Source organism: Aythya ferina (assembly GCF_964211825.1).
Source record: "Aythya ferina genome assembly, chromosome: 2".
In the NCBI taxonomy this organism is placed as follows: Eukaryota; Metazoa; Chordata; class Aves; order Anseriformes; family Anatidae; genus Aythya; species Aythya ferina.
In genome coordinates, this window is record NC_140297.1 from 68,114,191 (window position 1) to 68,140,370 (window position 26,180).

The 26,180-nt window shown below is 38.6% G+C and overlaps 1 protein-coding gene across 20 annotated transcripts in view; it reads right to left on the reverse strand.

Moving 5' to 3' along the window:
- The window catches only part of ARPP21 (cAMP regulated phosphoprotein 21), a 152,709-nt gene that overhangs the window by 52,599 nt on the left and 73,930 nt on the right, over positions 1 to 26,180 (reverse strand). For 11 of the 20 annotated variants that reach the window (XM_084511656.1, XM_084511654.1, XM_084511658.1 and 8 more), the window contains 7 exons: positions 24,241 to 24,278; positions 22,152 to 22,211; positions 19,395 to 19,627; positions 12,009 to 12,239; positions 7,554 to 7,723; positions 5,230 to 5,334; positions 2,532 to 2,795 (listed from right to left, as the gene is read on the reverse strand). In XM_084511656.1, coding sequence (XP_084367782.1) covers positions 2,532 to 2,795; positions 5,230 to 5,334; positions 7,554 to 7,723; positions 12,009 to 12,239; positions 19,395 to 19,627; positions 22,152 to 22,211; positions 24,241 to 24,278 — 1,101 coding nt within the window. The remainder of the gene's footprint in view (positions 1 to 2,531; positions 2,796 to 5,229; positions 5,335 to 7,553; positions 7,724 to 12,008; positions 12,240 to 19,394; positions 19,628 to 22,151; positions 22,212 to 24,240; positions 24,279 to 26,180) is intronic. The other 9 variants (XM_084511649.1, XM_084511645.1, XM_084511642.1 and 6 more) reach the window with 4 other exon arrangements.

Consider the following 26,180-nt stretch of genomic DNA (forward strand, 5'->3'; position numbering starts at 1 on the left):
CTTTCACTGGTATAAATTCAATAGGAACATTTAAGATATAAAAGTTGTTTTACATTGATTACTTTGCACTGTTTAATGCATCACGATGTTTTGCGGGCATTGCTATTTTTATTGCTTTTCTGGTTTTAAGCCTTCCTCAGACTATCTGCTTTGGCATCTGAAACCAGCCTAGTATCATATCTAAATCCAGAAGAGTAACAGGGGATTCAGACTGGCAGTAACCAGTGCCACAGAGAAGTTTTGCCATGGGCAGGGGAGGGCATTACGGTCTAGCTGCCTTGCCCAGTAAGTTGAACTGGTAAAGCTTGTACAGGCAGTCGGAACAGAGGAATTACTATTTCCCAAGTCTTCAGTTAGCTTCCTGTAAGAGAGATCCCCTATTTGTGCTATGAGTAGCACCTAAACAACCATCCCATATTCTAGATCATAATTTCCCATCTGTGTATGCTGATGCCAAAAAGCTGCTGCCCCATCTCCTTCTTCAGCAGACCAAGGCCACTGTACTTACACAGTATGTGAACATGGCCAGCAGGGACTGGCCCCCACACACTCTCTTCCACAAACATTTTTGAACAAGACAAGGACAAGATGGGATTTTTGGGACAGTGACAACTTAGAAATGAAAAGTGTGCACATGCAACAAACGCAGAGGAAACTGACAGCTCTGAATTTTGCACCTTTCTACCCCTCCCCAAAGACAAACTGTTCCCTGAGGAAGTAACTAAAGTTGCCGCAAACACAGAAGATTCTTTTTTTCCACCCTTCAGTAACTCTCCAGTTTATTATGATGTAGGAGGAAAGCCCCTGTATGTAGCACATTAGTGATATGGACAGAGACACAGCAGCAATTAAGACACACCAGTAGTATATTACTGGTCCTACAGCAACCTATATATGAGAAGTCACCTCCTCATCACTTGTCCTCTAAAGAAGTTCCACTGTTTTACCAGGAACAACAGAACAAGTTTAATAACAGAAAACAGCTTCACAAAGTGACGCTAAGCTATTTGGAGTAAAAAACCCCTGCTCTGAGCTACAGATCACAAAGGGAAAGCCCCACCACTCCAGCCCCAGATGAACACTGCACAGCAAGCAACTCTGTGACGTAAGCTCAGAAAAGCACCAAAGTCAAAAGAAAGGGGTCTAGGTAGACATCCCAGAGTGTCCTACGTATTTGGTCTCCCCTGAGATGGAAGAGGTGGAGACATGCAGCCCCATAGCATGGTCCTCAGCACACCAGGCAGTGTGATGGTTGCCATCCCCTCAGTTCCTACAGCAAAGCCCCCAGCTTGCAGGGCTATGAAATGTACCGCTTTGCCCCTGTTGCAGTGGTAGCTTGTAAAATGGAGGCACTCACATTGATCTGGTTCACTCGAAGTGTTGTGAGGCTTGCTTAAATGACACTTGAAAACACTGATGGCAGCAGGGGTTAGATGTGGGGAGAGAATGCTGGACAGCCACTACTCAGTCACTTAGAAAACACAATCTGGACAGGGAGAGGGATGCATCATGTGATTCTGCTCTTCAAGTCATTTTTTTTTCCTCCCAAAATGAAAACAAATATAAAACCCCTACATTTGGTCAACACTGAAACCTTACTAGCATTATTTTCCATTTTAAAAATCATAACATTATTTTGAATTTCAGCTCCTTAATATTATTTTTCCATAATTCTTCTCTCAGAAGAAGGGGTATATAATTTCTAACTTCAGAAACAATGGATACAACAATCCTCTATGGGATGCAAGCATCCAGTATTCCTCTGATTTCTTCTATTGTTAATTAGCAAGGCGCTAGATCTCCAGCCCACTTAAAGCATTATAACAGCACGAATTCTTCATTACTTTGACATTAAAAGAAATGTTGAGCTTTTTTACTTTATTTTTTAAATACTTTCTTCAAAGGGATAAAAATTAAAATAGGATACATAGTATTTGTGGCATTTTTAAGTAAAGTTTAAATGAAGTTATCCATAATTGGCTAAGATAAAGTGATAACATGAAGTGTATGCCCTGAAAACGGGCCAGAAATTCATCTGTGCATTTTACTTGACAGTAATCACTTTCAATATTCTGTAAAGGTACCCAGGAGACGAGTAGAGATGTTTGGTAGTGAACAGTAAAACATAATCAGTCTTCAGGAAGACAGTAAAAATTACTGATCTGTGACATCTCACATGCTCAAGTCAATTAAATATGATTAATGACTACCTGGGCTGATGTGTATGTTGCTCTTTTAGTATATATACAGGGAAAAGGGACTACAGATATTTACTCACTCTTCTCCTCCATATTCATGTACAGATGTGTCCTGGAGTATAAACATATGTTCAGAAACTCGTTTGGGGATAGGCAATGAATTGCTGAAACCCGGGAAATGATAGAAGCTTTGCAAGTTTCCTGTTGCCTAAAAATCTGCTAAGTTTTTACCAGGAAAAAAAAAAAAAAAACAAAAACAAAAACAAAAAAACAATAATCAAGAACGAGCATCATGCCAAACTGGCAATAGAGGGAAGCAAAGGTTTTGCCTACCTGAGCAGGTGGTGGTGGCTGTTGCACAAAGCCTTGGGGCGGCGGTGGTGGCTGCAGCACTTGCTGAGACACTGGTGGACCTGAACCTGTAAAGCTTCCTGGGGGAAGCTGTTGAGTTGGGGAAGCCATAATGTAACCCGTCTGCTGGGCAGGCTGCTGTAAGATAGGTGACGGGTAGACAGGGCCAGAAGGTGATTCAGGGTTGTCTCCTGATGATTGACGACTCAAGCTCATCTGGTTAAACTGTGTTGTCATGTCATCTCGCTGCAGGGCAAAAGCCAGTAGAAAATGGTGTAGACATGATATCTGTGGTAGACACTTATGCAAATTAGCAAAACAAAATAGATTCAAACAGAGCATGAGGGGAAAACGAATTGCTCAGCTCTAGTAAGTGCTAAACTTTGCATGAATATCTACCAAAAATGAAGGCAATTAAAATGAAAATGACTATAAAAGCTTTGACAAGACTTCTGGGCTGCAAGATGATTAGCACAAAAGCCAATTATTTTGGCTTTTACCCTCCCCACTCCCTTTTTTTTCACCCTAAATGACAGTGAACTTTACAGCATTCAGAAGATGACATTTTCAGTATAAAGGGCACAAGAATAACTTTATGATGAATACCTCTTCCCCACAGAATTCCTCAGCCAAAGACATGCTGGCAATTTCACCTGTGTTTCAAAATGATCCCAAGAGGAATTCAGTAGGATTCAGGTGCAGACCTTTTCCTTTTTGGACTGTTTTGAAAAAATCCAAGGTTGCAAACACAGAGAAGGTTAAAAAAAAAAAAAAAAAAAAAAAAAAAGCTAAGCCTTCAGTTACTATTTCAAGACTTTTTATTCAGCGTTGAAAAGAAACAAGTATTTTATTTGACTGGAGAGGAGGAAAAATCTATGGTAGGATGAACATACCAAACTAAGCCAATGGACCTAAGTCTCATTACATCCTGGTAATGACACGAGGATTCTAGACAGTATCTGTTCAGTCTTGCAAAAATATCCATACAAAATTAACCCTCAAGTTTATTTTATGGAGGTCAAAGACTTACAAATGTGGTTCTATGCATCTTCATTTGTGCCCATACTGCAAGACTTAAATATCCAACATTAAAATGTATTCTGTATAGTAATAAATTCATCATAAAACTACAGTGCGTGCTAATATGCAGACTACAGTCCCTTCTTTATTTCCTCCTCAGGGACAAGGAATAGGCAATACAAAAATTACTTTTACTTAAAACACCCAATCTATTTTTAAGTGAAGCCTCTTTGATTGTGTTGACATCCCTGTGGTGCTTCGCTCTCCAAAACCATTCCACACAATATACTTATGACAGGAAACTTCAAAATAGAAAAAAGGGTTTCTGCAGAGAGCACTGCAACAAGCACTTGTTACACAGAGACTCACCCTTCCAGTCTGCAAAAAGATAATGTGCAAACTAATTTTTAAACACTCTTAGCCAGAACTTCAGGTGACAAAAGAAAGGATCGCTATTAAATTTAGCATCACCCTACGTTTATATTCAGGCACATAAGTCATCTATTTGAAGTTGTTTCTTTAAAAACTTAGTACATGGACTACCTGGATGGCAAATGATTGCAAATAAATTCAATGAGAAACTTTACTGCACCTGGAATGCCTCTGGATTTACACAATAGAGACCAAGAACTTCAAAACTCTACAATTTAACACACTGTATGTATAATATAATGGATAAGGACACTAGTTCAGCATTTATGAAAACAATTTCAGAAAGAAGGTGAAGCTTCACTATTAAGTTAGCTGCTAAAACTATCAGCCGAGGTATTACTACCACTTAGAACAACCTGAGATGCCTGCAGGATACTTTTCATGGGAACTAGCACTGAGATATCCATCTTCCATTCAGCAGCGGTCTTTTTTTCTTGTCTTTTACTGTTCATCTACCAGGAATTAATAATACTATTCCAGCTGCAGGGATCTGTTCGGCTTTGTTTCCATCTTTTATTATAACTAGGTGACAACTCTACCTTGGAAAAAATCAGCCTTAAACAATATTACCAGCATGAGAGAGAATAACAAGAAAAACAAAACAAAAACTTGTAGCACCTCTTAAAATATCAGCTTCATTTTACAACTGTGTAAACTTAGTCCTATAAGCACTAAGCCAGACTGAAACTCCAAAAGTGTACTCTATTTTTATTATATATGAGCCATTACTGCTTTATCATGATACATGATAATATCACACCTTTTGCAGCCGGCTCATCAATACCCAATTCCAAGTGCTCTGGTATGATCAGGGAATAAATCCAGGCAGCAGTTTTAGTATATTGATGTCCTAGAGTTCTCTTCTCCTGTATTTGTGGACATAAAATGTCTAAATCTCAAATACTCAAGTTAACTATCTAAGCTCCCTTGACGAAGTGGGGAGAGACATGTTCCTAACACAGGCGCAACAGAGTATTTTCTGGAGGTTCCTGTAACCAGGTAGAGAACCCTTCTCCTAACTTCATTGCCCAGGCTGGATAACTAGAATCAGTGGATACACTCTTACAAAATGCTTGTCAGTATCAAAAGTGTTAAGGCAAAAAGGGATTGAGATGGGGGTCTCATTTTGGGAAGTCCCTTGTGGTCTCAAGCCCTTGAGGCTCTCAAGCACACTCATGCACCCACAAGCACAACTTCAAGTAAAGGAAAATACAAAAGTCTTTAGTACCACAGAAAACTGCTGTGTTGGAGAGACTGGCAGGAGATGCTGGGGAGGATAAGAAACTGCTGGATATTGGACTGACTGAGAAGATGGCTGCATGGCCTGAACAGGCTGCAAAATAAACACAGCAAAAGGCAATAAGTACAACCCACTTAGAGAGAGAGAACAGCAACAACAAACTCTATTACTGAGAACAAAGGTCTTTCTCAAACACAGCTCTGAAAATACAGGTGACTAATCACCAGTACAGTACAAGAGATCAGGTACTGTGATTTTAGTCCTTGATTCATCTTTTCACAAACAATTCTTTATTACGAATTTCTGCTTATTTTCTTATATTTGATGGCTGTTAGAGTAAATGAAGCCACAGCTACACCCTCTTATTACTGATGTGAAGCAAAACCAAAATTAAGATTCTACATTTAATTTTCTGAGATAAAATAGAAGAGCAACACAGTGTAAGTATGTGGATTTTGCCGATAATGACTGATTTAAGTCATTTGAGTGTGCTATAGGCAAAGGAATACTGATTGGAAAGCTGCTCTGGCAGAACACAGTAGCTAGAAAGAGAAAAACAGGTTGTAAATTAACAAGAGAGAGGTCTGTCAGCTCAAAGCACATTTCATCCAAGCAAAAGAACAATTCTCTACAGCATTATTGCCTTGGAATAGCTTTACTACTCCTTTTATTTTAATCTATCATTTACCTTGAATCTTATACAGGTTTGCTACCACATTCTTCTTCTAAAACTGCTGAGACCAAATCAAGACAAAAACCACAAGCATTAGTCCAAACCCAGTAAAATCGGAGCATTTCACTAAATTTAAACATTGTCTCACAGGATAAGCTGGGATGAAACTGTGCCAAATTATAACACAAAAAGCCCTGTAGATTTTGGTTGCTCTGGGAGCAAGTAGAATATAGGATTCTTGCTGGAGTAGTTCCCTCTGCTTGCTTTGCAGTTCATGCTGAGGGAGTAGGCATGCAATCCACAAAATTAAGTTTGAGTCAGACTGAAAGGCTGCTGCCCATGCTTGGCTATGTCTGGCCATGTGCCATAGACATCCAGGGGCCAAGGAGTTGAAGCACCATGGCACTGTGCCTAAACTATGCTGCTGTTCCCCACTACTGCTGTAGCTCCAGAGCTCCAGCTAGGAGTGGGGTTGTAGCCAGAGCATGGTGCACAGACAGAAGACCATGTGTCTTTCTGTTGGGGAAAGGGTGCTTGGAGAGAAGGTTACCTACAGCCCAGCCCTGATATAACTTGAAAAGGAGTTTGCAGGGTCCCAAGTTGTACCTGAATTTTTTAACACAACCCCACTGCTATTGAAAGTGACAGGGAAAAGTTTGTGGCAGTTCACACCACATCAGGAGAAATCTGTAGAAGTATGAATGGCCAGAGCCGCCAAGCACACACAGAGCTCTCAAGGATCCTTAAAGGTCCACAAAGTGGTAAACTTTGAAAAGTTGCTGTTCAAATTCTCCTCCTTCCCTTCTCACACTATCACTAATGGATTCTAGTTCTGCCCTCAGCTTGACAGACATTGCAGCTAAGAAACAGTGGTCAATACCCTACCTCAGGCATGGTGGTGATGAAAATCTCCATGCCTGTTTGGTCTGTGTAAATATTCTTGTAACCTCTACCTATGTTGCATGCCGCAACTCTTATCGAGAGAGCAGAAATGTATAAAGAGAACAGTACTGTAAAATTTTACGCAGTATTGCTAATGGTCTACTAGCATTAGGGAGCAAATTTACCGAGAGCTTTATTATTAATAGTAAAGACCTATTTACTAGTAAAAATAGTAAAAAAAACCTATTTACTATTCATAGTAAAAACTAGTATAAACCTACACCAATAAAAATAGAGGAAATGGGGAGAGTAATTAAACATTACAAAGGAGAAACCATTAATACATGCTTTTATTTTCCAAGCCATGGAAAGTTGTCTGGCAAAGAGTCAATATAGATCTGAGCTCCCATAACTTCACTCAACTTCACAATATGTACAGAACTACAGATTGAACTAGTCTGAAATTGAATGCTTCAACTTTCACGTACATGGCAATTTTTCCAAAATAAATTTAAAGACTATGTAGACATATTTCAATTAGTTTAATGGTCTTTTTCAAAATGAAACCATCCTTTAGATGGAATTTTAAGAAGAATTCTTCTACTCCAGCTGTTTCATCCACGTCGAATAAATATATCATGGGCCCCATTGTCTCAAAGATATTTTGTCTAGCTGCTTCCTTCCCTACCCTAATCTTTCTGTCGTTCTTCATATCCTTGAGAGCTTCACTTCTTTTTCCAATGGCCTCCACACCTACCTGTGTGACAAGGTGACTTGCCATTTGCTGCTGTGGCTGTTGAACCTGCTGAGGCTGCTGGGATGAAGGCTGCTGCTGAGACTGTCCCACCATCTGGCTCCTCATTGTCTGCTGGCTGCTGGGAGGATTGTATATTGCAGGCGTCCCATCAGGATTTACAAACGGTTGACCTGAAACAAAACAACATCAAAAAGTGATGAACACTTTTTAAAATGTTCTATTTTCTGTGTGAAAGCCCAGAAGCTTGTCTAAGTGATTACTAACTGACCTACTACAACAGTAAAGTTCTAGTTACTCTCAATGCCTCATTACAGTATTGGCCATGTTTTTATTCATTTATTTCAGGCACGGATAACAGATAACAGATTTTTGTTCAGATAACAGATTATTGTTTTGGCAGTACTAATTTCCAAAGAGTGAATAAAAGGTTGCCATGACTATAAGATGATTCAGGTGCCATGATTACTTGAAGTCATTCAGCGATGAATCAGTTAATATTAAAACTGAACTCTGGAACCAGAGGATATTCATATACATTTTATTGCTGCACAACAGTAGCTAAATGTACATAGCTGCTCTTGACACACTGTACTTCATATACATAGAAGTAAAAAAAAGACCTTGTTACTAATTTATTTACACACTGTAATAACAGCGTTATTCTCTTGAGACTGGTATCCTAAGTAATTACAGGAGGCAGCCCTGGAAGTTATCAGGGAAGAAATACTTAAGATGTCTGTGAAAATCTTTTACATACATTTCCACTACTGGCAGAAGTTGGTACGTACATAATGTATAAGTTGCTGAACTCTGCTTCAGATATTTTAACTGGGGAAAGCAGTCCTGCAAAATTAACATCTATAAAAAAATATTTTTACCAAAGTCATTGCCTTACAGAGGAAAAAAAATTCTTTTTGGTTTTCCTCTGTAGGCAACATGTATTTGTGACCTTAGTTTGTATTCATTTTATAGAAGTGAAGACAAATACATAAATTATAAATTCATAAATCAAAGGAATTATATGTTTACATGAGAAATGATAAATTTAAACCACAAAGTGATAACAATGTAGGCATCTGAAGTAGGAATATTTCAGATAAAATGAGAGGTCTGGAGGAATCTGGTGACTCAGTAATAGTAAAATGACAAATTTCTGGTTTTTATACCACCTCTGGTAGAAGTAGTGTCTCTGCCTATTCTGTCTATTCATCAGCCCCTGTCTTTTGGTTCCTTCCTCTTATTGTGGTCAGAACCATATGAGAAGAACAAGCTAAAGAAACCTTGCCTTCTCTCTCCACATTTGCTGGATTAAGTCACACTCACAATGAGAAAGGTAACAATCAAAGCAAGTAGAAGGCAAGCAGAGGTCAGTTTTGTGCATTAGATGGTTTCTTGCTTGTTGCTATGAAGACCCTGGGTGAAATAGCATGGAGAGAAATGTCCTGTCCTGTTTTCCTCCCTCTCAGCTTGGAAGTCTCAGGTCACAGAAGTACTTTAGGAGACTGGGGAAGGCTGCAATGATACTTACTAAGAGCACAGATACCTTAAAGGAGACTGTAGTGAGGTGGGGGTTGGTCTATTTTCCCACGTGCCTGGTGACAGGATAAGGGGGAATGGGCTAAAGTTGCACCAGGGGAGGTTTAGGTTGGATATTAGGAAGAACTTCTTTACCAAAAGGGTTGTTAGGCATTAGAATGGGCTGCCCAGGGAAGTGGTTGAGTTACCATCCCTGGAGGTCTTTAAAAGATGTTTAGATATAGAGCTTAGTGATATGGTTTAGTGGAGGACTTGTTAATGTTAGGTCAGAGGTTGGACTCGGTGATCTTGGAGGTCTCTTCCAACCTAGATGATTCTGTGATTCTGTAAAAACACATATTTACTTCCAATTGGTGTTTCCTCATGGGTTTGGGATATTCAAGTGCCACAAAATGAGATCGTGGAAATTTAGTTAAAGGTTATCTTCTCCTCAAGAATCAGCTGTGACCCTGCTGGCAAATAACATGGTGCAAAGCTGCAAAGAATAAATACTTGTAACCAAAATGTCACTGACTGCTGTCTAAAGGGAAAAACACCATGGCAGAGGCTCATGGAGAAAATGATTCCAAAAAGCACTAAGTGCCCTGCTGGAAGCCAGACTGGGTGAGCAGGGTAACAGGCTCCTGAAGGGATGCTGAAGGGAAACCATAAAGAACGTTTCACGTGGATCAGCAAATAATGACAGGACTGAAGAGAAAAAGTCCAGCAATGCTTTTACAGATGAGAAAAAGACCTTTTAAAAAGAATTTTTTTAAATAGAAAATGAAAAGGAGAGATCAGATTGTAACAGGGAAGGCATATTTAAGTTATGAACTTAAGTGGCCCTGATAGGACAAAGACTGTGATGTCAATTTGAAGGAGAATGAAACACACATGCTCTTAGACTGTCAAAGAGGTCAAGTCAGATAACATGTCAAGAGGAATCCTTTAAAGAGTAAAACAGACTGGTGAGGTGAGTGAAATGCAAAGTAAAAGAACATAGCTGCATTAATGGTCTCTTTCCAAAGCAAGCCAGAACCTTCTCTATCTTGGGAAGAAGAGGGCTAAACTCAAGGAGAGGAGTTGAAGGAAACTGGATATGGAAAAGAAAGCATACTAACACCTGAGAAGGAGCTAAGCAGTATGAGAGAAGGGAGTCTGACAACATTTCTGGGTGCCATTAGGGGCTTACACAGTCAGTGTCTATGTAGTGTGAAAGGAAGCAAAGATCTTTAAAGACACAACGTTAGGATCAAAAGAGAAGATAGGAAGTAACTACTACTCCAAGAGGAGAATAAAGAACTAAAGAATAATATTACATAAAGAAAGAAAATCTATTCATTACAGGAAACAAAGCTCTTTTTTTTCATTTTCTTTAAACTGTCTTCTTTTCATCTATGTTTCTGACAGCATCCATCACTTTGATAGTCAAGCACAGCATCCGGCAATCTCTATGTCTCCTCCCCACAGAGTTTCTTTTGTAATGTTACTGTAATAAGATGCAAAGATTTTGAGCCCAAGGAGTGGCAAATTTGAGGCATGTACTTTGCTGCATTTTAAAAACACAATAGATACTACATTATAGACTGACTTTCAGCACATGTAACAGCATGAAAGCTATACATTGAAGTTGAGAATTTCAGTCCTTAGATGGATTTGTTCCCTCCATTTTCTTCGGTATGCATATATTTACAAATGGACTACAGAAACAAAACTTACGGTTTGGAAAAAAAATAATCAAAAAATACACAACAGCACACTATTTCGTGTGCACAAAACCCACTTACTCTCTGAATATTAAACATACAACACACATGGAGCTCTTGGTTATGCCTCTGCAGACAACGAGGCAAGCTAAGAGGAAAGACCAGGTACTCTGGACTAGTGACAATACTAATGGGTATTATACAACACCAGATGCTTCTATCTGTATATGCCTAAGGAAAGCTTGGTTTAACAGTTTTTTGAGAGCATGTTTTTCTTAAATACTGCAACTTTCAGTTTTTCTTGACTCCACTCTAACTAAAAGAATATTTTTAGTAGTGGACTCACAGATCAGCTTTACACATCTGCATCAAGATCTCATAACAGAGAGGTGTAATATATATGAAATACTGGTTTTAAGTAATAATCCTCAAATAAAAAGCTCTTGAATGCTCTATTAAAGATTTTGAAAAAAAAATATTTTGGAGTTGAACTCTCAATTCCCAGCAGAAGGGAAAATTCAGTGCTCTGTATGCTTTGTTATTTTAAACCCAGCATAACTCATCTAAGGATGACAGCACAGCTAGTCATGGTCACGGAAATACTGCAAAAACACTGAAGAGGCATCACAGTCTCAACCTCTGTGAACCTTTTTAAGGTTCATCTGGACCAAGGAGGTAACAAATTGCCTTAAACTTTCAACAAGCACTCGGGTTCAAGCTGAGTGGTTTCTAAAGCGTTTAGATGACAGTGAGTGTCTTGCTTGTGCTCTGCAGTTCTGTTAACTACCAGAACAATGCAGAACTGAGGAGATTAAAACTTTCTCTTATCACAAACCTTCCAGTTTAAATACAATTGCTAATCACATAGCTTACATAAGTAAATCAACTCTGAAGTGCTAATTCAAAAGCAGCATCTAAGCCTTTTGAAATTCTTCTAATGCTAAGCACAATTTGTAAAACTTTGAGCATCAGACTTCATTCAGTTGCACCATATTTCAGCATGCTTGATATGGAAGAGCATCAACATTTACTAAAGGTAATGGGATCTCAGAGAATTCATAGCCAAGGAGTGCCAGGACTTTACAAGATGAAAATACTCATGCAGACCCAGGCCGTATTATGTTTCTATCATTTTCCACCAGAAAATCTTTCTAGAAACACGGAATTTGCTGAGTTCCCAGATGCCATCAGAAACACTGAAGGGCAGTACAAGGCAGGAGAGCATCGGACTGACCTGTGTGTGGGTTGAGCAGGATACTGCCAGGTGGTATCCCCGCAGCTTCAAGTGGAAGAATGATATAGCTGGTGTTGTTGGGTGCCACCTGGCCACTCATCCCATTCTCAGGGTAGGACACGGTGCCTGAAGAGCTGGCCGTCACCCCGGGGACAAGAGGTGCACTTTGGAGAGGCTGATGTATTCGTGACAGGGATCCTGAGGAGCCAGCGCTGCTGGAAGACTCTGAGCCTAACAGAGAGACACAACCACAGTTATGAAGTTCCCAAGTCTCCATCAAACACATCGCATACACATATTGCAAAGGCAAGCACTAGTCTATGCCCAGCTGGTAGAAGTGGAGTTTTCCCTCCCCACTGAGCTCAGTATTCAGATGAACTTAAACAATTCAAAAGATCCCTTTTTCCTCCAGCAAAACCTGTTCCTCCGCATCTAAGAAAACAGTTTTATCAAGCAGAACACAGATCGCTCAGAATGTATTTAGAATGCAAAGGTACTGGTTCATAAAGTATAAAAGCTAAACACAGGGTTAGAAACTAAAAATGTTTTCTGCAAGGAAAAAAAAAACAGCAACTGCTTTCTCAGTCAGATAACATGGTAGCCGTGCTACATGTGGCATTAACTCACAGCTACCTAACATTTCTGCAACTTTGATTTTTCAGCACCTAGATTATTTAAGCTGATCAATGAAGCTAAATCAAATGTGCTAAAATATATTTGTGCCTGGAAGGATAGGGAGCTGCATTCTTTTAAAACTTAATGTAATTTCCAAATTTCAGAGATTTTACTTGATCAGATTGCAATTTCTGTCCTGTAAAAATGATAAGAATCTCTGAGAACGTAAGGCTCAGATGAATGGCTCCTTAATAGCAGGATGTTAAGGCAAATACATAAGAGGTATGAAAGTAAATGTCTTATACAGATGATTCCTTCCAGATGAAAAAAATGCAACTTTTTTTGTATTTTACTTCTGTGTAACTTATATTTTTTATAACCTTCTTAGGGTCTTCCTGCAGGTATAAACTAAAAGGAAAGGCAGAATTCAGACTTCAGTTTCATCAAACTTCTTACTTCAAGGCCAAAATACAGCATTTATAATGGGGATGCTACAGAAGGATCCAGCAGTCAACTACTTGGATTCAATTCTTAATCAAATCCATATTGGAATTAATTTCTTTCCTCATAATTAGAGCAAAACAGGTTTCCTCTGAAGAAATCACACCAGTATCCCATTATCTAAAACATACAGTGTCTTTCTGCAGATCATTATTGAATGTTGTTTAAAAGCTAATGTACATTTCAAACTTCACTTCTGTATTGTAGCTATGACAGAGATAATCCTCTTCATGAGCTGTGCACTACTTGCCATTGGTAGGACACTAAATCTGTTTCTCCAATATCTAATCAAGAAAGTCATAGTGATTTCCTATATATATATATATATATTTATTTCTACAAATACAATTTTTTCAAAAAATGTCTTTGCAAAAGAAGTTGGTTTACTGTTTTAGTTAATTTTTGTTCTCTGTGTAGAATGAGGCTGGAAATAGAGAGATTATTCCTCCAGGGACAGTCCTATTTATTGGATGATTAAAGATTTCAGCATTTGTACTAATTGCAGAGATATTCATGGAGGTCATCTCCTCAGCAAGCTACAAGTGATATTTGGCATCTTTCTCCCAGATGTAAATGCACTTGCTGGAGTTTTATTTTCCTTCTACGGCAGTTACCAGGTCCCTTCCTGGACTCATCTGGCAATTGTACGTGCATTTCATGTTGCTTGATGTTTTGCTTTACTTTCTCCTTTTCTCTGTCATCTATTGAATTCTATGGGCTACAAAGCCACCTGGAAATTCAGGATGAGATTCCATAGCCCCCATCACTACCACATCCCTGTTATTATTTCTACATCTATAAGTAGTATCAAACCTAAGTTCACTCTTCTCTCCCCATTTTGTGCTATTTGAAGAAATGCTGTTAGGTTAAAAGATAAAAAATAATAATATTAAAAACAAAAAACAACAACAACAACAACAAAATGAAGCTCTGACATTCAAATTTTTCCCTTCCTTTCAGCTGTTTTTATGGCAGAATCACACACTGATCTTTACCAACTTCTGAATGTTAGAAGCCAAAGGACTGTAATGAATTCAGATGTACTCATCAAATGGCAGCCAGGAACAGTAAAACAATCACATGTTGCCTAAGATGATAGCTTTGAAATGTGTGCCTAAAAGATCAAAGAACTGCTCTATCCTGCAGCAGAAGATCAGTTTTGAAAGAATGAAAACAAGGTGCAAAACTATTTCAGCAATTAACTGAATATTTAAAAAAAATAATCCCAGATGTTATTACTTCACCACTCTTGCCACCATTTATCCAGCATTATTACAATCTATGTTAACTTTTCCCAACACTACAACTTACTTCTTATCGTTTTAAGTCTAGACATATTAAGCCAAATAAATTCCAACACTGATGTTTGGAAATTACCACCAATTAATCTTGTCTTTGTAGCTCTGATTAGCTGTTTTCATAGTTTCTGAATTTGGAATAAGAAATCACCACATAATGCATTCAGTACTTTAGCAAATGAAAAAGTGAACTATCTGACTTTATTCAGATTCACATTACGAAAGGTCTTACTAAATACTTCTGAAAGAAGTTTTGAGTAATTTAGAGTTTTGCCCCCATTACACAACGCAACCTCTTTTTCCAGTATGCAATGATGGCTACTTCTAGATTCTCCTATAATTTTCTTACTGCTTCACAGCTGACATAACCACCTTCATATTCTCATCATTTCCAATTTATATAAATATATTTAATTGTTCTGACAGATATAGCAGTTCAAAGAACATTGAAAGAGAATGAAACAGAAGAATCACCACAGAGTCTTAATAGCTTAATTTTTAGGGGGAAAGAAGGAAGGTTCCATTCATTTTCCAGTACTCGAGCTCTAGTGAGCAATGTGATGTGGCTTGCTCTATTTTGTTTTGGTTAGTATTCAGTATTCAGCCTCTTTGCTCAGCCCATCTTGTGAGTCCATGATGAGTTTTTCCTTTCTTATCAACTGGACACAAGTTCTACCCAATATTTGCTCTAGTTGGTCAAATTTTCAGGAACAGTACAGTGCTGTTTAGAAATATTTCCTTGCTACTTTCATAAATCACTTGCATTTCTGTATATTACAATTTATTTATTTATTTATTTAAATGATAATCGTATGTGCTCACGTGAACACAACTTTCTGCAAGCTGTGTTTCTAAAATTAAGATTGATGTTTTAGTACAGTCAGTTGGTGCGAAGTGTATGACTGGAAACAGTTGGTTCAAGATTTATTGCCCACACATCAGCACTCCTTCAACTTCTCTTGGAGTTACGAGATCTATCAGGCTAATACCTGATTAAAGAAAATCATAAAGAAGCAGAAATACAGTTCCCCAAAACCCATATACAAAGTTATAATTTATAGGATATCTCATTAAAAAAAAAAAGTTATTGTAATGAAATGCCTACAGTATAATCACCTTCGCCTGACAGGAGTAGCAACACCTAACAGGAGAGGTTTGGATAGTGCTACAATTATTTGGAGCCACTCCAAGAAAGTTAATGATTCCTACAGATATCTGTAGGAATCTGTAACACAGCTAATATCCCAAGACAGACAGCTTTTCATAAAGGGAGGTAAAGAAATATACTCCAACAGACGTGCATTCCATTTAATGGAAAATAATGCAGTAAGAGAAGCTAAATAATGCACTATTGAAAGTAAAGATTGCAGTATATCTTCCAATAATTAAGTAGATATAAAGATGCACGTGTTTCTTTTGAACACATCTTGTCTTACCTCCTAATAACATGTACTAAAAGCTATTGTAATGTGCCAGAAAATAGCATGGTGGTTTATGAACTAGATTTTCCCTTCATGGATATGGTTAGAGACTGCAGAGATACATCTTTGTTAGCCATAGGGACATCATTTAGTCAACCCTGGGAAGTCCATTATTCCTACAGGAAATCTAAACTAATCAAGGTTTTGTAGGATGTCCCTACACTGTAGGAACACGATCCAGTAGTGATTTGTTAAGTTATTAAGTCCCCGTTTCAGTACTGAATTGTGACTTAAATGATACAACTATGTCTCAACTAAGCTGCAAAATATGGAAGTAGAAAACTTTATTTCAAATATAAGAACTGTGTTTTTAAGTGGAACAGTGCCTTCTAAACAATCAACAGGTGCATGAAAATAGTACTCAGAACCGGTATAATAGCCACACAATGGATTTCAAACAGACCCTTTTGTGAAGTTTGCAAGAATGAAGTAGCATATTTCCTTTGTTAGACACGTTTATTACCATACAGTTGAATGCAATTAAAATATAAGACTAATAGACACTGCTATACAGCATGTTCTCTGATCTGTCTTTGCCCAAGAGGAGGCAAACATCCTTCTGTGCTCAGTTTCTCTATTTCTGCTATGTAAAATCAATTATTGATTTATCAAAGTTAAGGTTAAGGGCAGAACATTTAATTCTGATGACAATATTAGAAATGATCTGGAAAGACTACACTGCTAATATTGCATCACAATGTATATTCTCAAAGGCTGCTGTTAGCCATCAATGAAAATCCTTAAAGTCCGTGCTTGAGAAACATAATTGAGACTGGATGACCGTAATTGATGTAGAATAACTTTCACATTCAAAATTGTCATTTTCCATCATTTGGCCAATGAAGAACATTCTGAGCCACTGCAGACTTCAGACAGATTTTGTTTTTACTATGCTTAAGACAGAAAAGCTTTAAATTCATTACTATGAATCATAAAGCACTTCAAAGAATATACCAGTACTTTCTGTAGATGAAAACTAGGACAGAATTAGCGTCTATTTAGCTCTGTCTTACCACAGCAGCATACCTTGTGTTTGTAATGATACCTGGGAAATTCCATTTCAATCACTATTGTAAATAAACAAAACCCCCAAACCATGATAGACCTTTAACTGTGTAATTATGGACTACAGAATGTCTACTGTTGCCTATGACTGGATTACAGAGTAATGAAGATCTAGTACAGAAACGTGCAAAATGAAATGTTGCTTAGTACCTCAAGTACCTCTTGGAAAACATATGCAAAAACACATGGAGGCTCTGACAGCAGTATGAATGCGCTCAGCATCTTTTTTTTTTTCTTTTTAAGTGGAGAGAGAACCCTTACAAGACATATTTCCATTAGTTTTTGAAAGGTCATTTGCTTCTGTTTTAATGTCATTTAAAAACATTTCAGAGAGGATAGAAATAGCAGTTCAGATATTATTTCCTCTGACTTTCCACAGGCTGACTGACAGTTTCACTTTGTGTCCTGGCTTCAAAGATGTGTCTTTGTTTTGATATCCAGCCTTGCTCTCCCCCAGGCCCTTTTATTTAATTTCTTTTTTACTCTTTCTATGCCTCATCTAGCTTTCACACTGATCTTTGCTTTTAAAAAGTCAAACCACTTACAATTGCTCTGCAAAAAACATGGAATTTTAATATCACTCACGTTATAAAAAATTATTGTAAGAGCTTTCATTTGGAAGCAATTTTGGATTTGGTGCCTGTAGAGTGCAGATGCATTTAAAATTGTTGGAATGCTTCAGAGATGTCTCCTTAATATATCTTCTTAAGTGCACCTTTTAATATGTTTAACACTAAGATGGTTATTTAAAAGTATTAGTCTTTTGCAACTAGATTTCTCAACAATTCAAACTGGATTTCCCTGACATGGTGGTAAATGCCCTGCACTTCTGCAATATAATGCTGCAGAGAAGTACTTTTAACTGCTCTCTGCTGAAGGTGAACTACATAAAAAAGCATATTAGCAACCTCTGCCTCCTCCCTAATTCATGTATAGCAAATTGAATTCTGATGCAATGAAAGTTTCATGGGAGGCAAAGAAACCTGGAAGTATAAACATGGTCTACTGCATACTTCGGACTACACTGTGTAGCCTATTCATCCTTTATATGACTTAAAACAAAAATACAGGAGCACATTTTCAATGCTACATACACACTGGTTGTGCTATGTTACGTATGCTTCTGCTCAAAAACAATCTGGAGGTGTAAAACAAAACAAAACAAAACCCTATACTGTAACATATTCAAAGACAAATTCATGTCTTAATTCCACAGAATTACACATATATAGAAGTGAAGTAAAACTAAAGGAGAATCTTAAGATTAAATAAAAAAAAAAACACAAACCAACAACCAACTAACCAACCAACCAACAAAAAAAACAACAACATTGTCTAAGGTCTCAAAAAGAAAGGTAAAATAAAAGCATTAAGAAACAAGCAGGCTATTCTGAAAGCTCCCAGCATCTTTATGAACATCAGGGTTTGAAAGAGAAGGTTCCTGACTAGTTGGTGACTTTCCATCTGTGAAATGCACCAAAATCCGTGACTATGTTTGAGATCTTAAGGTCCAGAATGTAGTTACCAAGTCAAAGGTTTGCTCAGTTTATTCTGAAAACACCATTCCTGGGCATCCTAAAGCAGAGAAAACGTATCATACCATTTGGAGAATAGGAGTGAAATCTGACTAATCTATGTTTGATAAACTGGGCTTAAATTAAGTACCATCCATAAAACACTCTCAAGACGAAAAAACACTAAGTGCTAAGTATTGATTACCACTTTCCCTGTATAATATTTATCAAGTGAACCAAATTGATAGAATTATCTGATGGACTCATTATTTATTATGCACTTTTACACACAAAAAATATATATAATAAAGTGGCTTAATGGCATAGCTTAAAATTATTTAGATCCAGACCCTGTGACTCACTCATATGTTAATGCACCCATGAAGTAAATGCAAATAAATGCAGAATTCCCACCAGGTTCATAGTCCCCTTAAATAGGGCTTTCATTTAATTGGAAACAAACGAGAAAATGGAGAGGCTACAGGACCTCTATGAATCAACAGCTTCCACTATAGCACATTGGCTCATTGGCCAACAGATTGGAAGAGGCTTTACTCCGTGGTACAGATGGTCTGTATTTTAGCACTGACAACAAAAATTTATTGGATTTCTCATCAGATATACAACATTCTTCCCTATTCACAAAGAGTAAGATTAATAAAAAAGTAATATCTGTGCTGTTAATTTGTTTTGTTCAAAAGGACTACTACCTTTTGAGGCTACAACAATTGCAGATAGTGTTTGAATAGGTTGTGCAAATGCTCTAATCCAGGAAAATCCTACTTCACCTAGGGTTTGTACACCTACTATTGCTACTAGAATATATATAGATAGACACACATATCTGGTATGCTCAGTACAGTCACTTATCACCCATGACAAAGTGTACTGTGAACCCAATACAGTACTAGCTACCTGTTTTAGACAGTTTGCCGGTACTTTTGTTACTTGATGAGCTATCTCCTCTTGTCAGGACGGTTATGCCACCAAAACTTGCTGTCTTTGTTATGGCTGGCTTCAAATTTCGATTTGAACTGTCTGAGTCTGTGCTGCTCCATGGCCTCTGGTGGTCTGTCCACTTCAATTCATTCTCCGTACTGCTCTGCCGACTGCCAGATGCCTTCCCCGAGCTATCTCTGTTACCCCTGCAGACATCAGAAAATAGATTTATGCACACACACACACAAAAAAAAAAAAAAAAAAAAAAAAAAAAAGACAACAGGGCAGAGCCTATCTCTGGGTACTCTGCAGTGAGCCTACTGAAGAAAAAGAAATACTCTGTACTTATAGAAGCATGCATAGAAGGGGGAATTTGACCCCAATACTCATCCACCTTCAGCAACTTAACACTGTTGTAGCGGTATAAGCAGCACTTACTGCTGCTTCCCTCTTGCATATATCCTAAGAGCATTTCACTAGACAGGACTGATGAAGCAATATTACATAGGTCTGACATAGCACTTCTATTGCCTGTTGATTATCTCCTCCTGCAGAAATTCCCTCACCCCTTCTCTCTTTGCTGTCCATCAACTGTACAGTTTTCCTTTATAAATTCACCTGCCCTCTGGCCTTGTCTTCACATTCACCCTCTTCAATTCTTTTGCAGCTTGTCGCCACTCATCTGCCTCTTCATCTGCTCTGCAAAGTGATCCAATCCCCTTCCCTAAATGTGTCCTTTTAGCCCCTAGCATGACCCCAATGCTAATGCTCCATTTAGAGATCCCATCAGTTTTGGGATCACATTCCTCCTCTGTGTCCCAACTTTAAATTGCAAAAAGCCCTAGGTAAGGACTACCTGTCCTTGAACAGCTGTAAAGCAGCCAGTGCACCATGCATGGCAACACAGCAAAAGGAGCAGAGAGCAGAAACCAGAGGAGAATTTGACTTACTTGTGATGAATAGCTTATATTGTGCTGCTAAAATGACAAAATCAGCATGCCTACTACAGCCATTATCCCAAGTGAGGCTAATAACACTGACTTTTGGAAGGCTTTTAGAAGACATTTCCCAATCCTCTGTCTTATTTCACACTCTAATACCTTGCAGGCTCAAGGCACTTTCTACAAATCAAAAGGATGAGACTGCTTCTATTCTCCACCTCCCCAGTCCCCTTCTCCTTGCAAACGTAGCTCTTGCTCTCTACTTGGAGAACCTGCCAAGCTGTGTCCTTGAGGACATGAAGGAGCAGGGTGTCAAAGACAAGATCAGGCTGACACATTCCTTGCCTGTGATCAGAGCCTCACACCAATGTGATTTGACAGTGTTTACCTGTTCACCTTTGCTATACCCAGACAATGGGAAAGCACAAAGAGAAACAGCACAGAAGCAACAACATTAAAAAAAAATAAAAAAATAAAAAAAAAGAAAAAGATTTTAAAAAGAAACTATCTTGCAGATTTAATTGGAAATAAAAAGAGGTATGGTATTTACAAATTCTTTTGCATTCTTGTGCTTAAAACTTAGTATATATATAAAAAAAAAATCTTATATTTGTATTCTAGTGAAAAAACAGGGAGATAAAATTAATGCTTCTATATCCCAGTTCTCTATTTCCTATTTGCTCCCCAAACCTGAATACATATTAGTTATTAAAAGCCCGTGCATGGACATTTTCAATGCCTCCTTACTCCTGCATGCCTAGTCCAAAACCCTCAGATCATCAAGACTAGCCTAAAGCACGGAGAATTTTTCTGCCTGTGGCCATGGGACGCAGCTCCAGCTCTTTTCCTCCTTCAGTGGTCTTCTCACCTCTGCGGCTGCTGTGCAGACATGCACAGTTGACAAACACAAGTACACATCAAATAAACCTGCCTCCTTGCACCTCATAGTGAGAAATTATGTGATACAAATGATTCACACTTAGAGCGACAGACTACCACTGCTATATATGCAAACAACAATGCATAGATGAGCATAGTGATCACCCTACTTCTACCTAGCTATCCCCATGCTTGGTGAAGAACATGCTTCTGAAAGCATTTGTTACTTCTGCCTGCTCTGATTAAGATTTGTCCTGGTTTATTGGTTGATTATAGTGAACTCTGGTTGATTTAAACCTGTGGGTGCTTCTGGTGTGGGAAGAGAGTCTGCCTAAGCCCCTCAGAGGAACTCAGGTTGGGTCTTCCACTGCTCCAGCATTCTCCATGAAAATTTGGACTGATTCCTTGGGTCACGGGATGTCATTTGGGATATGGGATACATCTGAGTGTTCTCTAGGCAGAGGGAACAAGGGTTTGGATGGGAAAGGACACAAAACTTTTCAAAACACTTCTGCTCTAAATTTAAAACTTCAACGAGTTTTAAGTCAGTATATTTTTATTTGAGCTTTTAATAAAACAATGAAAAGAAAAAAAGGTCAGGCTAGGCACTAGTCTGTGAAACATGCCTGAACCAAAGCAGAATGAACTTCCACCAGTCACAGTCACCACCAAATTGTGTCAGTCCAAGCAGATGACTGAACCAATGATCAGTAAAGCCAAAGGAAGTTTTGTTGTGACCTCCCCACTCAGAGAGCACAGGATCGGCAGAATAACAACTTTGATCTCTGTGCTCCCTTTCAGACAGAAAAATGACACACCCAGACCCGTCAAGGTATCCCTTGATGAGGACACAGGTAGAATCAGAAGTGAGAGTTACTGGGAAACATTAAATATAGTAAGCCATACAAACCTAAACAGCTGTCTTTTCTTATGGGTATCATTGCATATACTACTGTCTTCCAAGAGCCTACTGAAAAATGAAAAGAAAGATTATGGTAGCACATACAGTAATACGAATTTCTCATATCTGTAAAGTCACATTTAGTTTCGAGCATCTTCCCATTTGCCAGATTAAAAGTTAAAGAACCAAAGCTAAAATTGCCCCCCCACCCCACCCACACGCAGTCAACAGAACATAAGAAATGTCAACCAGGGAAGCTGAAGGCCATTTATTTCCCATTACCAAGCAAGGTAGTTCTCAGAAGCCAAAGAACTATATTTCTACCTCCAAAAGAAAATGAATAAAAATATCACCTAATAAGATAAAAATACAAGCCAGCAAAATACCACATATACTTGTATGTACTTGCAAAGTCCCTTGGAAGTCTCTGCAGCTCAGATAAATGCTCAAGTTCTCTGATGAAAAGAGGCAAAACACTTAAACCTATACGTACTTTCACCACAGTAAATCAACAAGATTGCTCATATGCAGAGAGCTAAGTATGAGTTTAAGTGTTTCACCTGGCCACAGGCTGTAAGGCATGCAGCAAGAAAAAGCAGTGTTCTGATGGATGCAGCAGAGGTCTCTCTCTGGATAATAGTGCTGATGGTAACACAAGTCCAAATTTCACCCTGGCCTTTTACTGATCTCCACCCGAGTGTGTATCCTCACACTGGAAAAGCTGGTAATCCAGCTCACAGGTTCAAATGAAGTGAACCACATGCAGACATCAGAACTGGTCACGTTCACCTGCACACAAGTGTGTGACTTGGTGCACACGAAACTGAGGCCTGGCTATGAAGTTCGTCATTTATTCCTCAGTGGTTCCCATCTTACACTTAGCAGCACAGTAGCTAAGCTTACTGACTTGGGAACATCTTTTGTTTTTTTCAGGGTTCCTTTGTTACAATTTTGATTTATTTTAACAAAACATTATCTCCACAGTCATGATAAAGAAGCAGCAGCTGAGGTAATATCCTTGGCTTTCAGAAGACAAAGTGGTTAGGTAGCTGTGGCCATTCTTTAAGGGACACCCCTCCTTCCACTTTAAGGACTATTCCATCAGAAAGGCTGTTTTCTACTGTTACTGTGCAGTCATTTACCATGGGAACAGCCTTACCCACAAATGACAAAAATAAGGATGGACAAAAATAGAAATACTGTAAAAAATGATCTTCCCTTCCTCATGCCAGTGATGATCAGTTTTAACACCTGCATAGGACAGAGTTGGGCTAGCACTGCTCCAGCACTAGCCAGTGGAATCCCCAATATTTTGACTGAAAGCCTTTTTTGCCATAAAGGCACACAGTTTCTACAATCTTCAACACAGTTATGCTTATTTATGGCTGCTACAAAGCTAACACTTAGTATTCTGTACATCTTCATAATTAACACAGTTTCTTCTTCCCTGCGCTTTAAGTGGATTTATTATAACGAACATCCATAAGAACCATCACACAGTAATGACAAAGTAACATTTGGCTCAGATACTATCATTTCATTATTACGCTGCAGGAGTAAAGCAGGTGGAATCTGGGGGGCTCCTCAGCCATCACAAGCAACAAGTAAAGTCAATGCTGCCACTCAGCCCCACAGGAAAGCAGGTTAAACACCAGAAACAGAAATGTGGTGCATAAATACAATCATCCAGCTGCTGCTGCTAGAGTGGTGTTTAAAGATAAATTAAATTCTGAAGGCATTCCAGAGAGAGATTAGTCACCTGAAATAAAACATTAGATGGGCTTTTTCCTACACCACCACCACAACTACTTTTTAAATTGAAAGGCAAAGTGTTGGAAAAGCAGCACTAATACCTTACTTATCTGCTCAAATATAGCTTTGAAAGGCAAACTCTTCCTTACCCATATCCCCGTGCCCCACACCCCTCTTTAAGCAGAAAAACACTTCAGATAATATAGATTATGAATCTGCGCAATGCTCTTTGCATTAAGATAAGCAGCTAAGGATACACAAAATAATAGAGAGCAACAGCTAAGCATTATTTTGTTTTTTAAAAAGCAAGCTTTTTTTTTTTTTTTTTTTTTTTTTTTTTTTTTACCTGTTTTCCACAAAAAGGTTTTCCTGGGAGCAAACTGACTGAAAAATAAAAAAGGCATTGTATCAGACGTTCTAGATATGCTCTGCTGTTCCAATTCCTTCCTTGATTTTAGAATTTTCTCCCCTGTTCAGGCTTAAGGGGATTTCAATTCATGCATCATTTGCATTTGCAGAAGACAAGAGGGGGAAAAAAGGTCAAAAATAAGGTCAGGCCAGTAAAATAAATTTCATGCATTACAACACATTGCCAATAAGGGGTCTCAGTTTGGAAACAAACTGAAACTTCTCAGTCCTGGGGTCAGAAGGAGGCAGTATGTGCAAAATACTGGTGATTCAAAGGGAAAACACATTTTTCCTAACATAAGGTTCCACTAGTCTGCCCTACCAGACATAAGGTTACAGAATAGCACAGAGCTGCAGGTAGGGAGGACAAACAGGAGGAGAGCATGCAAAATTGACAAAGTTCTTCAAAGAGAGAGAATATGCTGCAGTACCTAGAAATACTAAGTGTTTCACTTGGAGAGGAAACAGCCATACCCACATTGAGATATAAAACGATGATAATGATATTCACAATAATATTAACATCAATAACAAAATCTATTTTAAAAGGTTATCTGATGGAGGACTTAGATCCCAAGAAAGGTGAAGGGCTCAGAAGAAATAAATGCTATTGGCAAGTGTGTAATTCTTTTGGGGTTACTTATTTATTATTTTTTTTCTGCAGAGAAATGAAGCTGTGCTCAAATTTGCTTGAATAATTCTCCCTCTTTGATTTTTTCATTTCCCCCCCACTTCATGTTCTCTACACAACGTGCCTCATAGCTGTCACATGGATTATATATCCATGAGGTACAGAAGAAAGGACAGTCAGTACATGCAAAGAATTTAAACGGAAAGCAAAGGGTGGAGGGCAACACAGATGACACCCATCCCTTCCAAAACAGTGGAACTCAGCTCAAAGAATAACGGAATGGCATCATTAGACATCTCAAATTTTAATTCTATAGGAAATGCATGGATTTGGGATGTTCCTGTTTCGAGACTGGTCAGCTAATTACCTACTCAAAGAGCCCTGGCTAACACCAGAACCAACACCATACTTGCTCCCAAGGCCTCAGCAAACAGATTGGCAAAGTTTTCCCTTGGTATAAGCCAGCACCACAGCCAGTGCCATTGCATCAATACACCCAAGGAAAGAATTCAGCCCTGAGAAAGCAGCACAGTTTCTTGTTAGCACTGTAAGTTGTCCACCCATCACCCATGTGGGGAATGCTATCTGCAGGAGACAGCTCCATGGTGTAGGGGCTTCCCAGGTAAGCTCCTACCACTCACTCCAGCTAAAAGTGAGGAATTCCAGAGGAAGCATCAACACACAGGTCTCTAGGCTATATTGGTGGCAAATGCGTGCCTCATTAGCACAAAGCCTCAGAACATCAGGGTCACAGTCTCCATTGCCAGGGACCAACTTCCAACTGGCTACAGCAGACCTATGGTTTCACCCCAAGATGAGAGAAGACACAAACTGTTCCACCTAGTATGTTTTTGCACAGCTATAACACAGCATCTTCTCCCATTTTGTGTACCTTATTCACCAACAATGTGACTATGCAGACTTCTGCACAAACTACATACAAGCCTACTGAAATTACCCTATGGGCTTGTATAACCTCAGCTGTGGGACTGTCTTCTCTTTGAGGTTCATGATGGGCACTTGTGCAGTAACTTCAGTGCAGTCACACACCCAAAGTAGCCTTACAGCTGCTCTTCCAGATCAAGTGAGTAAAAACCTAAAACCTCAGCTTCAACCAGAGTACAGGTCAGCATCCCCACCAAGTTACAGAAGCAAAGGGGCATGTACCTGCCTGCAAAAGTAGTATTTTTTTATTATTATTATCATTTTATCTTTTAGGTTTTCTAATACATGGGCATAAAGCAGAA